Source organism: Propithecus coquereli, unplaced genomic scaffold (assembly GCF_000956105.1).
Source record: "Propithecus coquereli isolate 6110/MARCELLA unplaced genomic scaffold, Pcoq_1.0 Scaffold115, whole genome shotgun sequence".
NCBI lineage: Eukaryota > Metazoa > Chordata > Mammalia > Primates > Indriidae > Propithecus > Propithecus coquereli.
Window position 1 is genome coordinate 2,987,719 of NW_012135525.1, and position 16,765 is coordinate 3,004,483.

The 16,765-nt window shown below is 33.5% G+C and overlaps 1 protein-coding gene across 1 annotated transcript in view; it reads right to left on the reverse strand.

The window, feature by feature from the left end:
• Nucleotides 1-11,171, reverse strand: part of LOC105820878 (chromosome unknown open reading frame, human C10orf107) — a 77,096-nt gene extending 65,925 nt beyond the window's left edge. The window contains exons 1-3 of the mRNA XM_012657454.1: nt 11,009-11,171; nt 6,393-6,537; nt 2,087-2,159 (exon numbers count right to left, since the gene is read on the reverse strand). Of these exons, the coding sequence (XP_012512908.1) occupies nt 2,087-2,159; nt 6,393-6,537; nt 11,009-11,078 (288 nt within the window). The 5' untranslated portion in view covers nt 11,079-11,171. The remainder of the gene's footprint in view (nt 1-2,086; nt 2,160-6,392; nt 6,538-11,008) is intronic.
• Between the last annotated feature and the right edge of the window lie 5,594 nt (nt 11,172-16,765).

Genomic DNA, 16,765 nt, shown 5'->3' on the forward strand with positions numbered 1-16,765 from the left:
TGATGAGAAGACTAATTGGTTAAAACTGCAAGAGCAATTTGTATGTGGTTTTGCATAACTTTATTAGGAGGCAAGTGATGCCTGATTTTCTTTCCCTTTGTGATATTAGCAACCAAGATCTTTTATTTCATTAAGGGTTGACAAATGGTGATATTCTATTTCATCATTCTTTTTTCATTTATGAACTGGATACTTCTATTAATAGAGGGCATATATGGTTTTTTTCCCTAATCTTCCATCCACAATTAAGAAAGGAACTAAATTTTGTCAGTATTATCTAACTTGAATGCCTGAGAGTTAAATTTGAAACATTCACATGGTTGTCATGTGGCTCTTGTTTGGTCCCAGAGCACTGAGATCAGCATGAATAATCACATTAGTGGGGCAGACCCCTGCCTCATCCATGAAAGATTGTTAATTAAAAAACAGATATTTGTGCCAAGGGTTATCAGACACTTCTAAAATACCATAAAATGTTGTAGTATAAAAATCTGCTTTTGTTAATCCTTTAAAATACCATGAGTGGCCTAATTCTTGAAGACTCAATATCCTTTTTTACAGCTCTGGTCAGCTTGAGGAAAATACAAAAGACAATGGAAAATAAAGGAGCCAATCCCTGTCTGCTTTCTCCATTTTATCTTTCCATAAGCATAAATGTCATCTAAATATATCCTTACAATATAGAAGAAAGGCACGATTGTGTACTAAACAAAGAGAAATGGAGTTCCTTCTGAAATTTTTTCTTGATGACTTTAAATATCTACTTATGCTGCTGTTGAAACCACTATCATTTCCCCAAAGTTTTTCTGAATAGATGAGATAGGGTTATATTCTAAACAGATAATTATTGCGGTACTGTCACACGACATGATGTAATTCTGAAATGGAAACGTTTTCAGTGAAACTTTATCAAGTGACACCTAATTTAAGCTACAGTATGAAGAGACTGCAAAGAAGTAATTTTAAGGAAAGTCTAAAGCAAAAAGGGTTCCATGTTTTCTGGCAGTTCATTTTTATTAGGCTGGCATTAGGACGAGTACCCAAATGGAAGGTGAGCAATGGTGACTGAGGTGTTTATAAAGCAAGTAATTTATAAATTCCAGAAGGACAATACTCAAGAGGACAGAATAGTTGACACAGTTTATCTGGTTCTTAGTATTAAAGATAATGTGAATATCCCTTTATTCACTATTGGTTTTCGATCATGGCCACTCTTGTCCCTGATACTTCTAAGAGGCAACGAAGCCTCCTAAAGTAATTAAGAACCTACAGGAGCACTTATTATCGCATCTTTAGTATCCTTAAAATGTTTTCCCACTCAAGATTCATTTCTAGTATTACAAATATGTGATTATAAGTAAGGCTGTTCAGAAGTGTCTCCAGGTGGACCATTTATTGTAAAACTGCTGTTTTATGCACTGCCCTTGAATCACTTATGTAGCACTAATTGAGGGGCTACTGTGTCCTGAATTATACTATATGCAGTGGTAGAAAAACAGCAGATGGTCCTTGCTTTCAAGAAATTACTGTTGAGCTGTATTGACTATAAACAACCTGCATGTAACGCTGCATATTTTTATGCTTATTGGTGTAACAGTAGCCAAAATTCAGCAATAAGAGATCAATTGTAATAAATTCACAGAGTGTGATTGTCCAAACCTTTTGTTTGAGATATGATGCAATTAAGGTAAGTTTGCTTCCTTAAGAAAATGGGATTTGAATTAGGTCTTAAACAATGAGAATAAAAATAAATGTGAAATTAGAAGAGAATTCACTGAATTAATTTCTCTCATTTTTTTCTGATTTAGTTGTATGAGGACATACCCTATCCAATTGAGCTTTGCCAAATAATACACAAATACATAAAGTATACATGATTAATAATGCTTTTAATGCCAAAGACAGCTTATTTTCTTAATCCAAAGATCACTTTATATAATTATTCTTTTTGCAAACTACTAGTTGGTTATATTAACACTTGAATAATCTTGACAAGAAGTTGCTTTAAGCAGTGAAAGATCCAGATGCTGATCAGCATGCAGTAAGTGATTCAGCTTAATTGGTTCCATCTAGATAGATTACTTACCTCAGTTCCTATCACAATTTCTTCCCTGGCAGAGAAGAACATAAACTCGTACAGCTTGTAGTGTTGAAATAAGCTGAAATACAAAATAATGTGCAACTCTGATACATTTATTTCAGGACAAAAAGAAAATATGTAAAGGCATTTATTAAAGGAAAGTTCATATTGAACAAGCTAACGATATTAAACACTAACATAGAGTTAGCCACCTCTTTTATTACAAAAGAAATTGTCCAGAAATACAAGAAATTAAAGTTTTATTTTTTCCGAGACATTGAAAATATAACACAATACCTAGAATAATATCTGCAAACTCATCTGTGATGAGTGGATAAGTTTGGAATAAGGGAGCAATTAGACCGCATCTTGACTTTTCTTAGCTTAAAATCAAATAATGTACCCTTCCTAAATAACATCAAACTTCACATTATTTTTCATGTTTTGCTCCCAACAAGACTCAATTTCCTCTGGTCTGAATAGCTCTGAATTCCATAATCTACTTCTGTATTAATTACTTCTTCTCACATTCTCAAACTGTTTCAAGATTAAAGTAATTTCTAATAACACCTGAAAAATGATACCACATGAACTGAAATCCATTTAAAAGATATCTGATTTTCCTGCAGAATATTTGGCCACACATGAAAGGGAGGAATTTTAATTTAAGAAAGATCATTTCTTCAGTTCCTACCCTAGGAACTGGGTAGGAACTAGTTGATCAGTGTATAAAAACTATAAAGAGCCAAAGGATAGGAGGTCGTCAAAACAAATATTTCTAGTAAGTTTAAAGAGCAATGTGTTATTAAGAGTTAAAAATTTACTGAAGAGCTGACTTCTAATATCCTGTTTGTGATAATATTTGAATTTTTCTAATTCCCTTCCTGCTGGTTGGGAAAATTAATAGACTCATAATACAGCAAAACGCCCAAGAACAAAAAATTGTCTTAGTGGTTTCTCTTTCACTCTGGTGCCTTTTGCTATTTAAGAAAATTGATTTTAATATAACTGAGAAATTAACATTTGCAAAATGTAGCTACAGAGCATGTATAATAATGGTTTCTCCTGAATGTTGTAATGGATCAACGTTTCAATTCATTTGAAATCAATGAAGAAATCCTCAGGCAGCTGGGTCTCTCTGAGTTATATTAGCAGTTGATCTCACCACTAACAAATCCATTAAAAGTGATGGGTGTGTGGATTCAGTCACGGTATTATTTTGGGGGGGAAAAAACCTTGTACATTCAAATTACTCATCAACATTCAGAAAAGTAACTTGGCTTTTGACATTACTTTGATTTGTTGGCTAGAAAAATACATCAAAATTAGTGAAGTCTGATAATTCAATGAAGCAAAATAAATTCAAACTCTACCTCCCTTACACTGGTTACCTAGAGGAAGCTTTAAGGTCAAAAATATTTCTCCAGCAATAATTAATTTTGAGTAGAAAAATTAGACTATAGAGTATTCTGGAAACAGCTTGGCTTCCTCTCAGTGAACTAGCATAAAATTTCCCTCTTTCTGTCTGGTGTCGCACAAAGAACTTAATTCATAAATCTTCCCTTGTGTAATTTCATAATCTTTCAGCCTTATTCTTTTCATTGCATATAGGAATTAGATTGTCCCATGCCAAGAGGGAAATTCACTTCTTACAATGACACTAAAATGCATGAGTTGGATGCAGTGGTCAAAGATGCAGGGTTGGGGGCACCTACAGAGGCACTTACTCAGGGGCAGGCCATCCTCACCTCACCCTACACTCCAGCTTTACCCGTGGTCTCGCAAGAGAACAAGTGACACTTCAGCTGCAAGGGTGCATTTTCTCCCTTTTCCTTTAGACTTCCGGCTGACTCAAGCTCCTAGACTATTTTGTCAAACATTTAGTCTTAGTCCAAAACTGAAGGGAGATGGAATGGGTCAAGACATCTGGCTCCATGCCAGGAAGTGCAATGCCTTGTGGTGCACAGAGGGGCAGGGTTGATTTTCTTATATTGGGTATATGTCTGTGCATATTATTGTCACCTAATTCCTACAAATAGGTAGAATCCACAATGATAGAAGTGTACTAGGACCAGATATATATGTAAATGATGTTTTCTATTAAAAAGCTAGAGTAGTATTTATATTTGAATACATTATACAATATATACAAACATATATATCTTGCAAGTAGATTTGCCAGTACTTATAGTAATGTGGGAGAGGAATTTTCATATTAGTGATTTTTCAAATCACAGACATATGACAGGCTGTATTAAGAGCATCAAATGAAATTTCAATTTTATTGTCAGTTAAGCTTCATGTGCTATGGGCTATGTTTCAAAAACTGTTCTCCCTAAACTGACTAGAGCTTTTTAGTGGGCGAATAAACTTAGTATCAGGTTAAACTGAAACATGTTTACACATTTGATAATTGAGTTACCTTCATATTTATAAAACTGCTTTGTAGTCATCAAAATGAAAAATATTCTATGATTTAATTGCCATTGAACTTCCATTTGTGGACTTATGAGGAGTTTTGAACAGGTGTTGTAGAAAAGCACATTTTGATTTACACAACTTCAGTATCAATTTCAGATATCCTACTAACTGATATTTTATTTTTCTGTAATAGGGATATTTAAAATGTATAATTTCTTTGAAATTGCAATATGAAGATGAAATAGCATCAAAAAGAGTTCTGATTTACTTTATTTGATTAATTTCTTAAATATTACTTTTTTGTTTTTTTATTTTTTCAGTGAAGAAAGATTAGGAATTTTTGATATGTAAAGTTACCCTGGTTAGGATCTAAAGGCGACTAACACTGACATCCCCTCCTAACTGAACCATTTTCCGAAAGAAAGTGTCAAGAAATACATCCATGAACATTTTCCCAGAGAGATGAGATGAAAGGGAAAAGAGCTGCTGTCCTTTACCTTCTAGAAAGTACTTTGTCACAGCACCTGCCAGGGTTGTGTGGCCATGGTTAACTACCAGTCCCCATGCCCATTATAAACCTCCTAGGCTCAGAGCTCAGTTGTAAAAATGTGTTCTGCAAGAGAAACCTGGCATGTTCAAATAGAGAGAAGGGAAAGAAGAACACTAATACAAATGTGTAGGGTAGAATTCCTCTTGCCCGGTGATCCTCAAACCCTGATGGAGAGAAAGACCTCAAGGAACAGGTTCTCCTCCAATTCTGGATTTCCATTTCCTCCTTTCCCCACACCCAAGGACCTTGCATTACTCTAATTGATATGAAAACTACCGTGGCTTTAGTGAGAGACATTCTTTAGAAGGAATGTTTTAATATTAAGAAATCACATTATATCAAATGTTATGTAAAAAACACATTATATCATATGCCATTATTAATTCATGCCAGAAACCAGTATACAAACTTTATCATATTAAACACACTAATATTTAAAAGGCTTCCAGACTATAACCAGGATCCTTGCCAAGAAAATCATGAGCATGTCTAGGATATCATTCAGCATCCTTTATGTTAGAATTTTAAATTCTAAAAGTGAAAAACACTGGACTATCTAATACAAGAGGAATAAAGATACTTTGCAGAAGCTTTCAGTTAGGCCAAAGATTTTTACCTACTCTTGTTTGAATATTTGCAAACTCTAAAAATGTCCCTTGGGAGAGATACATGACTCTATTGCAGACCTTGCAACAGATTATATAAAAAGATAGATTTCTTAGTTCAGCAATGAAGAATCACTGTAATAAAAATACTTTCCCTCCATCTACCATCATTTTTATAGCAGAAAGAAAAGACCTAATGAGTTTAACTGGTCAGTACTACAAAATATTTCAGGGCACATAATAAATTTGAGGAAGTATATTCATAAATCTCTTCAATTTATAAAACAAAGCATTTAAAATAAACACCTAAATGGAAATGAATGTTGCCTCTTAAAATGTAAAATTAGGTAATTACCTAAAATATAGAGTCTGTTGTAACTGAATCTGATTAATCTGTATCATTTTATTAATAAAATGGTATTAATTGAAGATGCAGAGAAAAAAATTCTTAGATAATTTATTGTAATTCTAGATAAAATTATACTTATCAAACACAAACCCTTTTTAAGAATGCAAATTTAGCTCAAATGTTCAATATCTTGACTTTTATTTACTGGATGAAAGATCTGAATACCTAATTTAAAGAAGATTTAATTATCTAATTTTTGGTTAGGTTAATTACTGCATAAATTCTGTAAACATCTGAACTGGCTAAAACTGAATTACTTTTTATTTAATAGACATTTTCCAAAAGGTGTGAAATGAAAAATAAATGCTACTGAAAAAAAATTCATACCTGATTTTTAAGTAATCGATGATAGCATTTGCTTGTTTTATATCAAAGACATTACATTGCTCACATTTTTGTGAATGAGTTGGTCCAATTTCAGCCATGACTTCCCCAAGCCATTTTATGCTGTCCTCTAAGGACATGTGTAGTGCTGAAAAAAAAATCCAGGGAAATCTTAAGCATTATTTATTTATTTATTTATTTATTTTTTGAGACAGAGTCTCACTATGTTGTCCAGAGTAGAGTGTCGTGGCGTCAGCCTAGCTCACAGCAACCTCAAACTCCTGGGCTCGAGCAATCCTACTTCCTCAGCCTCCCGAGTAGCTGGGACTACAGGCATGTGCCACCATGTCCGGCTAATTTTTTCTATATATATTTTTAGTTGTCCAGATAATTTCTTTCTATTTTCAGTAGAGACGGGGTCTCGCTCTTGCTCAGGCTGGTCTTGAACTCCTGACCTTGAGCGATCCACCCGCCTCGGCCTCCCAGAGAGCTAGGATTACAGGCGTGAGCCACCGCGCCCGGCCTTAAGCATTATTTTGATAGATGTTTTCAGAACAAAATAATCTAAGATGTCTTTAATGTGCCAAAATTTACTTTAAGTATTTGTAAAAATAAATGGTAAAACTCTACTTGTTTGTTCTTAATAAATTATTTTGTATAAAAGAATAGCGGCTGACAGATCCAACAAGTGTAAATTATTATAATGCTACAAAATTGTCTGCAGAGTTTACGTTTCCATTTTAAGATGAAAAAAAACAAAATTCAAAATCTATCTAAAGATTACTTTAAAATGAAAAGGAGTTTTTTTGTTGTTTTTTACAATCTTAGAATAAAAGCATAAATGAAAATTACAAAAAGGTGGGTTGACTGAGCTGGTGAGGAAGACCTAGATGGTAGGTTGAGCCACTAGACAGTAGTGCTGAACTCCGAGTGAGTGGATTCGACCAACAGTGGGCTTTAGCCAATTGTTACCATGTGGAAATCTGGGTCTGAAAATTTTCAATAGAATCCAGAAATATGGATTTTTTATGTAAAACATGAAGCTATTTTTTTCTTTTCCACAGTTACAGACTTACAATGTACATAAGCTGTTTCTCTCATGTGTGCCCAGGGGTGCTGGTGAGAGCTGGATGACAGTGCACAGAGTGACAGCCTTGTTACCGTCGCAACCAGCAAGCAACTCAGTGATTCTAGTTTGTGCTCTTACAGCTCCAAAGCTACAAACCAAAACACCCTCAACTCTCTGCTGCGGCATTTGTCCAGTGGAAAAAGAAGTAGACAAATGTCAAAAACCTTAGACTTAACTTTTAGAGTTAAGTCTATAATAAAAATATAAACTTCCATCTTCTCGTTTGGTTTCATTATGCTCTTTACGTGTGGCAGGCAAAATATTATTAACAATCCACACACACAACCCTTGCCACTCCCCTGGAAGATGGATTCAGGTAACTGGAGTGTCACAGTGTCCTTGCGTGGACATAAGACCAAGGAGCCTGGAGGTACAGTTGAAAAGCTCTAGATAAAATGAGGCTGGGCTGGCTGTTCCGGGAAGGTGAATGTCAGTTGGGAGCCCGGATGTGGGCAGGTTCTGGGGCACATTTTGCTGCCCTATGCGGATTCCGCCAACCAAATCTCTGTCTCTCTTAGGAAATCATTGGTAAACTTTCCACTTGTAATGGGGTTGATTTGGGGGCAGGGGTGGAGATGAAAAGAAGTTTTGAAAACATAGGGTGATTGATTGTTGGACCACCCACTTCTGGTTACATGGCTACTCTTTCTCATTTGGATGTAAGTGCCATACCCCAAACACCATTATTACTAATAAAATGACAGTAAAGTAATTTTAAATATTAGGAAGACACTATATATATTGATTTGTAATTCATTTAGGCTAGATTCTTTTTTACTTATAGGAATTGAAAGAAGCATAAAACTATATAACAATTAAAATTTGGTTCAATGAATTATAATTGGTCCATTTCTCATAGCCTCGCTCCAGATCATCTTTTATGTATGTCAGATACACTGAATTATTGTTGGATAACTAGGCTTTCCTATGTCATTCTAAGTGGAATTCAATTATTATTGTACATTTCTCTTTCCACAATAAACTGATTTTGAAAATAATGGAAGTAACTTCAGAAATGAAAAATCTGTTGGATAAAAGCAATTCATAAATGAATTAAACATCTGAATCATTTTACTAGTAAAATGATATTAATTAGAGATGTAGAGAAAAAAGTAATTCTTAGATAATTGATTATAATTCTAGGTGAAATTATACTTATCAAACACAAAAAAAAATTTATATGACTATTTCCTTATGCTGAAAAATAACTGACTCCAAAACTGTTTTTTTTTAATGTTTAATGTCTTTCTGTAGATAATTGCTTTAAAAATTAGGGAAGTTATCATTTCATTTATCTAACTGAAATATTTGCTCTTTTAAAAATCACATTTAGTGATGTGATTAAAATATGAAAGATTAAACCACTTAAATAGTAAGGGCTATTAGAAATTAAATTTATTCTTGAAAATTTAGGGTAATGAAAGAACACACTAGACTTATAATTAATTGGAAAACTTAGGCTGATACCTCATAACTGACAGTTACTAGCTAGGCAACCTTAGTCTCATTTTCTTTATCTGTAAAATGAGAATACTCTAGTACCTATTTTCAAAATTTTAGTGCTATTGTGAGGATCAATTAAGAAATGCATGTGAAACCCTTGGTAAACTAGAAGATACATATACTAGTATATTACATATATATAGTGCTTTCTAGAATTCAGCCCAAAGGTAGGGACATTTGATGTAGTAGTTAAAAGGATGGGCTCTCAGTAGGGTTGACCCTGTCTGAACTTAATAAGTTATTTAACCTCTCTGACTCATTTATTTTTCTCATAAGATGGTATGTGAATTAAATAAGCAAGTATTTGTAAAATATTTGCCACTGTGGCTGGCACAAGTTAATCCTACATAAATGTTACCTGTATTTAATATTCCTATTTGGGGGGAAAAACAATTTAGCATCATAGGAACTGAAAAATATTTTATAGTTACTATTAATAATATTCATGTTATACACAGGGGAGTCAATCCAGGCCTGTGGACCTGGATAAAGGCCAAATAGCCAGTCCAATCCTCTATAGCTTATCCTTGGTCAGACCCTAGAAAAACTAGACCTCACAATGTATACTGTTAAGATAACTACAGATTCTCTGCCCCATAATCTTTTAGTCTGATCCAATTTGATTCTAGATGGGTTGACCACAGAATGCCCTGTAGACATGGAGCACAAGTTTGAGACAAGGGTCAGATCAGAGACCAAGGTAGCATGAAATGCAGTTCTCACACTAGACGGCCGACGCCACAGCTGGTGGGCCAGAGTGCGCTCTGCAGGGTCTTTTCTATTAAGACATTGCTGAATTTGGAAGTGCCGACTATGTGCTCAGGACTCTACTACCACTTAGTTTAAGTGTAAACATCCTTTACCTCCTTCCTTGGCATACCCGACTAAAATTACATTCTTTCCTGCTGAAGCCTATAACCTTGTTAAGTTTAAAGGTTTGAGGGTTTTGAGGTTTCTTTTCCTGCCAGAAGGAAAAACTAGATTTCTTGCTTTTTTTCTGGTTAAGTTCTACATACGTATTTTCACTCTCTCCCGGTTTATGAGTAGCTGAATAGATCCTGTTCAAATTTTAGAAACTCGTTTTTGTACTGGTATTAACAACGTAAACTTTTACTGAGAAGAAATATTCTCGAGTTAGTTATAAGTTATGGAAAAAGTTTAAAACGATAACACCTTTTCAAATTTGGTATGTCAGATCCATGAAAACTTCTACTTTATTTTGTTTCTAGTTTACGGATACTCAGCTCAGAGGTTGCAAAGCTCAGGAATGCCTATGTCATATATTCACTTTCAAAATTTAATATTTGCATAGGTGATATATTTATGTTTCAAAACATAGATATGAGGAAATATTGTGAAAAGACTTCCTGCAACCCCTGCTGCCCATGTGCCCAGTTCTCACTACCCTTTCCCATGAAGTAATTTTGATTATTAGTTTTTTCTGTATTCTTACAACATTTCTTTGTGTATATACCAATAAAAAAATATATAAATTCTTATTTTTGTCTCTTTCATAAACAAAAGCACCTTTCTTAACTCAGTAACAATATATAGTCTCCCATAAAATACACAGAAATCTTTCTTATTCTTCCCTTTTTATGGCTGCATGGTATTCCGTTCTAGGGATAGGTTAATACCTACTGATAGACTTAATTTCAGTGTAGTTTTAGATTTACAGAAAAATTGCAAGAATATCTCAGAGTTCCTAAATATTTAGAGGATGGATAGCACTGATAAAATTTTTAAGTGAAATTAACATATCTTTGGCAAATTAAGAGAACTTTAGCCTTGTTAAGCATTATGTGAGGTTTTATAAAATCAATGATAATATGAAATATATCTTCGCTATAATCAGAAAAGCCCCACAATTTTCACAATTTTCACTGAAAGTGTTATAATAAAATCAGGAACTTTTGCTTCAGAACCTTAATTTAGGTGGAGGACTAAATTTTCTTTTCTTAAAAGAGAGCAAAAATAAAGTACTTACTTTTAAGATTATGAATTAACATATTTAGTAAAGTCATAAATTTTGAATACTGAATAATAGAAAATTCCATTCCTCTAGCCCACAAAAATCCAGATACATAATAATCTAGTAGAATGGCATCCTTTAAACAAGTTTGGAGATTTTTGAAATTCAAAAATGTTCCCAGTTTCCTGTAACAAAAAGAAAAATCCAGACAATAAATCAGATTAGACATTGAATAGTTCCTTTTTTAAGTTTTGAAAACAAATATTCTTCTTGAATTAAAATTATGTAATATCCATAATCTAAAAATATAGTTACATCAAAATTCATAAGACTAAAATAACATTCAGAAGAGAAACAGAGAGAGTGAGAGTGCATGAGGGTGCACACTCTTTTGTCCCCTTCCTCCTCTTTATTTTCTAATTCTCCTCCTTCGCCCCTCCTCCTCTTCCTCCTTCTTCCCTCTTTGATGTACAATAACTGTACTAGTATTTTTTTCCTCTGAAAGTCAATGTCTCTTTTCATTCAAACAATTAAGTTTCTTTTATTTCTGAAAATATTCTGGAATTGGATTTTAAATATTCTATTTTCTTTTTTTAAAGAATTTCAATTATGTATGTTTTATTCATTTTTTTCCTAGAGCTATGATTTCTCTCTTTAATATTTAAATTTTTTTTTTTTTCAAATCTGTTTCCTTTTTATTTTGGATACTTTTCTCATTACTGTCTTCTTTGTCCCCGAAGCGTTTTTCAGCAGTGTTATTTCTTCCTTGGGCAGCTATAAATTTCACCTCAATTTCTATAAGATCTTTCCATTTCTACTCTCTCTCTCTCTTTTTTCTTTACATGTTTTATCACCTTTCATTTCTCATTATCTATTCCTTGAGCTTTTATATCGCCAAAATACTCTTGTTGTGATTGCTTCACAAGTTTTTTAAAAATTCACGATAAAATATTTGATCCTATATTTTGTGTGCTTCTGATTATATATTTCTGGTGTGTTTTATATGCTATTTCTTTTTCCTATTCCTCTTATCTTTTTTCTTGCAATGTCTTTGTATGCATATTCTCTGTTTATTACTTATCTTTGAATGAGTGAGATTTTTGTCCTTGAATAGCTACTTTCAGGAAATACACCGGAGATGGAGACCTGGTCATGTTACAAACTAGTAGGCATTTTCTGTATATAACTAGTGGGGGAAAATAAAGAGAAGTATGGATAGGCTCTCTTTACCATCACATAAACAGTCTATTTCCTGTGATACAAAAAGTATCTGCTTCAAGCCTGCCCATCCTGGTCCTGCTATTGCAAACAAGCGTTCTTGGAATGGCACTTTAAGGTTTTCTCTTGGGAGCATAAGTAGACTTTTTACCTCATTCTAAGCTCTGCAACTATGTGTATCCTTCCTTATATTTTCTCTTGCACTTCTGGTTGATCATATCAATTGTGGCAATCATCTTTATATTTTGTGGTTTGGGCTTTCAACATTCTTCTGGTTTTGACGAAGATGGAATTGGTATTTCCTTGTTGTGTCTATGTAATTTCAGAGGGGGGAGGTATGTATATGACAACTTTATACTGCTATCTTCATAAAAGGAAGTCCTTATTATTCATAATATTGAAATAAATGATATGATCAGAGTAATAAATACAACAGGGTTAAACAAGTATTGGGAACAAATAAATCTAATGTTGACATGTGGTTAACTAACTCTCCAATATGCATTTTATCCACAGTGGTATCAGGGTAGACTTTAAATCCAAAAGTGAGTTCTGATTATTCTACCCCAATCCCTATCCCTTTCCCGTAAAGCCTTGTAAGGCCATTCTGTATATGGCATGCCTCTATAATATTATTTGTTCTATATTGGGCACTCTCCTAAATTTTTCTAAATAATTCATAACAGAGGAGGAGGTTCTTTTTCTTTTGTGGAACAAAAATAAAAAAAGTAAATAAGTAGCTTTGATTGCTACTGGCAGCCATCTTGTAACCATAAGAAAAATCAGTCCTAAGATTAAGTCTCATTTCTTGATGATACTATTTAGGTCTTGACTCAACCAACTTTGAAGTCTCTCAATTTCCTGTGATGTGATATATTATACATATATGTATGTACATGTGTAAGTATATACTTTTTTATTTTTTAAGTCAATATGATCCATTTTTTATGTTGCATGTGACTATACATTTTGATACATTTTGCCAAGTGTACAACTCAACTGGCAGATGCAAATATAAATGGCAACCTTGGTGGCAGTGGTGGGGTTTTACTCTACTAACCAGGCACCTTTATTTGCACTGTACATCATTCAGCAAGATTTATTTTTCAATGTTTAACATATAGCATCATTAAGTCTTAAATGAAAGTCAGTAAGAAAACTTCTACAATAACAAAAACTTGTGGCATTGTTATGAAATAAGTAAGTAGGCCAATGGAACACGTAGAAAGCCCAGAAACAGACCCAATATGTGTGGGAGCTTGGTATATGATAGAGGCAGTATTTCAAATCAGTGAAGGAAATATGAACTCTTCAAAAATGGTGCTGGGAAAACTGGCTATCCATATGGAAAATAAAATAAAATGCTATCTCACCAAACACAATACAATGAAATCCAAGTGGATTAAAGATCTAAATGTCAATAGAAAACATTACAAACTTTTAATAGAACAATATATTTCTGACATTTGGGTGGGCCAAAATTTCTTAAACATGACACCAAAAATACAAACCATAAAGAAAAAGACCAATAAATTGGCCTATATTAAATAGTCAAAAAACTCCTGGATGACCAAAGATGATATAACTAAGTTGAAAAAACAAACTGCAGACTGAGGAAAAAAAAATGTAATGAATATAATTAAAAAAAATTAGTATTCAGTAAGGAAGGAGAAGTAGGAAGCCTTCACATATTCTCCAGTCTTATCAATAAAAGAGAGATCTAAATAAAGTTGGCAATATGTCAGGAATATACATTCCCAAATGGGCTTCAGTGTCCTCCATTGGTTAAGAACCTAGAGTAAAAAGAAATGATTAATTGAGACCTTTCCAATCTCTAATTATCTTTTGCAAAAAGTTCCTAAAATTGGAATTTCTAGCTTATATTTGACATAGTGAAATATATTGTTAAACTTCCCTCCAGAAAGGCAGTGTCAAATAAGTCTTTCATCAATACCATACAAAAAGGTCCATTTCTTCCTACTACAATCTAGTTTATATTTTGCCCATAATTTTAGTATCTATTAATCTAATAAAAATTACTATCTTGTGAATTTCTTTGCTTATTCATTAGATTGCATTCCTTTCTAATGCCCTCCATTGGTTGTTTTTTTCCTTGTGAATTTATAAGAGCTTTTGTATACTTGGGATACTAATGCTTTACATTTGTAATAGAGTTTTTAAAAGCATTTTGTTACCTGACATTCAATTTTATTTTGGTGAAAAAAAGAAATTAGGTTACTTTTTTCCCCCAATTTGCACACCTATTTCTGTTGACATGATTTAGAGTAATTCTGTCTATTATCATATTAGATTTTATTTTAATTTTAAATGAGTCCCATGCTTATTGCCAGGCTTTTTATATCAGTTTCTCATTGGCAGTTTTGTTGTTATTTTAAATTCACCAATGAATTGATTTATCTTTTAGCTTGCGTTATGAGGTAGATTTTTCAATAAGACCATATGGATGCTGTATTTTCTGAGATGTTTCGTATAATACAGTGTCTTTTGCAACTTTAACTAAACAACAACCCAAATTAGAATTTTATTCTAGAATCACATTCTCCTGACCCCTGAAATTTTGTTTACTTGTCATTCCACGGATTTCTGCTGCCTAAAGTTGCTAAGGAAAAGTCTGAGGCCTGTTTGATTATGTTCTTCTCTAGGTGACTTGCTTTATCCTGGAGATAATGCATAAAGTTTTATTCTTCTAAAAATATGAAAATCAAAGCTTTTATTTAATGAAGTATAAATTATTTTTTCCTATTCACTATTTTGGATGTATGTTCTAACATCTGCTAGTTGCTTTAATCTGCATTTTGTATAAGTTTTCTTAAATTTGTCTTAGACACTACTTTCTGCACTACTGATCTGATTTTCAGCAAGGTAAGTCCTACATTGGTTGTATTACTATTATTATTATTTTTTTTTTTAGAGATAAGGACTCCCTCTGACACCTACCCTGGAGTGCAGTGGCACGATCATAGCTCATTGCAGCCTTGAACTCCTAGGCTCAAGCGATCCTTCTGCCTCAGCCTTTTGAGTAGCTGGGACTGCAGGTGTAAGCCACCAAGCCAGGTTAATTTTTTTTATTTTTTTTGTAGAGATAGGGTCTCATTATGTTGCCCAGGCTGGTCTTGAACTCCTGGCCTCAAGTGATCCTCTTGCCTCAGTCTCCCAAAGTTCTGGGATTACAGGCATGAACCACCATACCCAGTCTTTGGGTTGTATTCTTTATCCTTAGTTCTAAAACTTCTTATTTACATATTTTGTTATCTCTTCTTTAATCTCTTGTTGTGTGGAATTGAGGCTCTCTTTAATCATCAGCTTTTGCCTAACATTTTCTGTTGTTTCTAGCAGTTAGTTTTTCTTCTGAGTGTACTCATCCTCTGCCATCTGCACACTATATGTTTTTAATTAAATATTTGACCTGAATATTTGTATATGATTTTTGCTTTTATTTTTCAGTGTTTAAGTGTGTTTGAATAAAGGCAACTACTTGCCTAAGAATATTTTGGTGAAATCGATTTGATCTCCCTTCACCTTTGCTCTCCCCAACACCCCTACACCACTTTCCCTAGTGCTATCTGAACCTCCCCCTTTAACTTGAACTACAGGGCTGAGAATTTATCATTTTCATTCTTTGCTCAGTCATTTAACTTTGAATGAGATTATGCAGGGAGGCATCTGGAGCAAGGTACTGCTGCATTTTGAATGTAAAGTTTCCATGTATTTTACTGGCAAATATGTAAACCTTTTCTCTGGGGATTAGGAGAATGGAACGGGGAGAGGGGAAGGATGGCCTAGCTGCAGCGGAAGAGATGTAGGGAAAGAGGAAGATGTTTCATTGTGTTTCAAGAAGTGTTGCTACAGTGATGATAGGTGATGTGCCTATCTACCTTGTCTCATTAAGAATTTTAGTAAAAATATTACATTATTCTCACATGTTCTTAAAATTGAAGTGCATTTTACTTCTTAAATACAATGACATGCAGAAATAAGCCTTAAGACAAGAGCTAAACAGCTCATGGAGGCCCAGTGACAGAAAGGTTATTAAAGATGTCTCCATGCTATTTTTGTGTTTATATAGTTATTTTCAAGTTAGCTCCTATTCTTTTTAAAAAAAAAAATTGGGGTGGATCTGTACATAAAGTCAGGGTTACATTAAAATATTTATGATTGATAGCAGCTAAGAGATCACGAGGAATGTACCCAGACATTTATCTGCTTAAAGTGTATTCCAGAAATATGTTTTGATGATACTTTAATGTTTCATTTGGTTGGCTGCTTTCATGGAGAGCAATTTTTAATTTTAAGAGGTAGGGAAATGTGTTGATTTTTTATAATTTATTTAAATAGGTTTACGGCCTTGTAGACTTTATGATTTTCATGTACTTCTGTCACTTGATGACAGGATACCTAAATTATATTTCTGTCATTTCGAAATGCACGTAACCCCCATTTATAATAATGCTATTTTAAATTGAAAGTGAGTGATTGATTGCAAATATTTCAGGATTACTGTTACAAAAATCATATAAAGAATCTCAAGAAAAT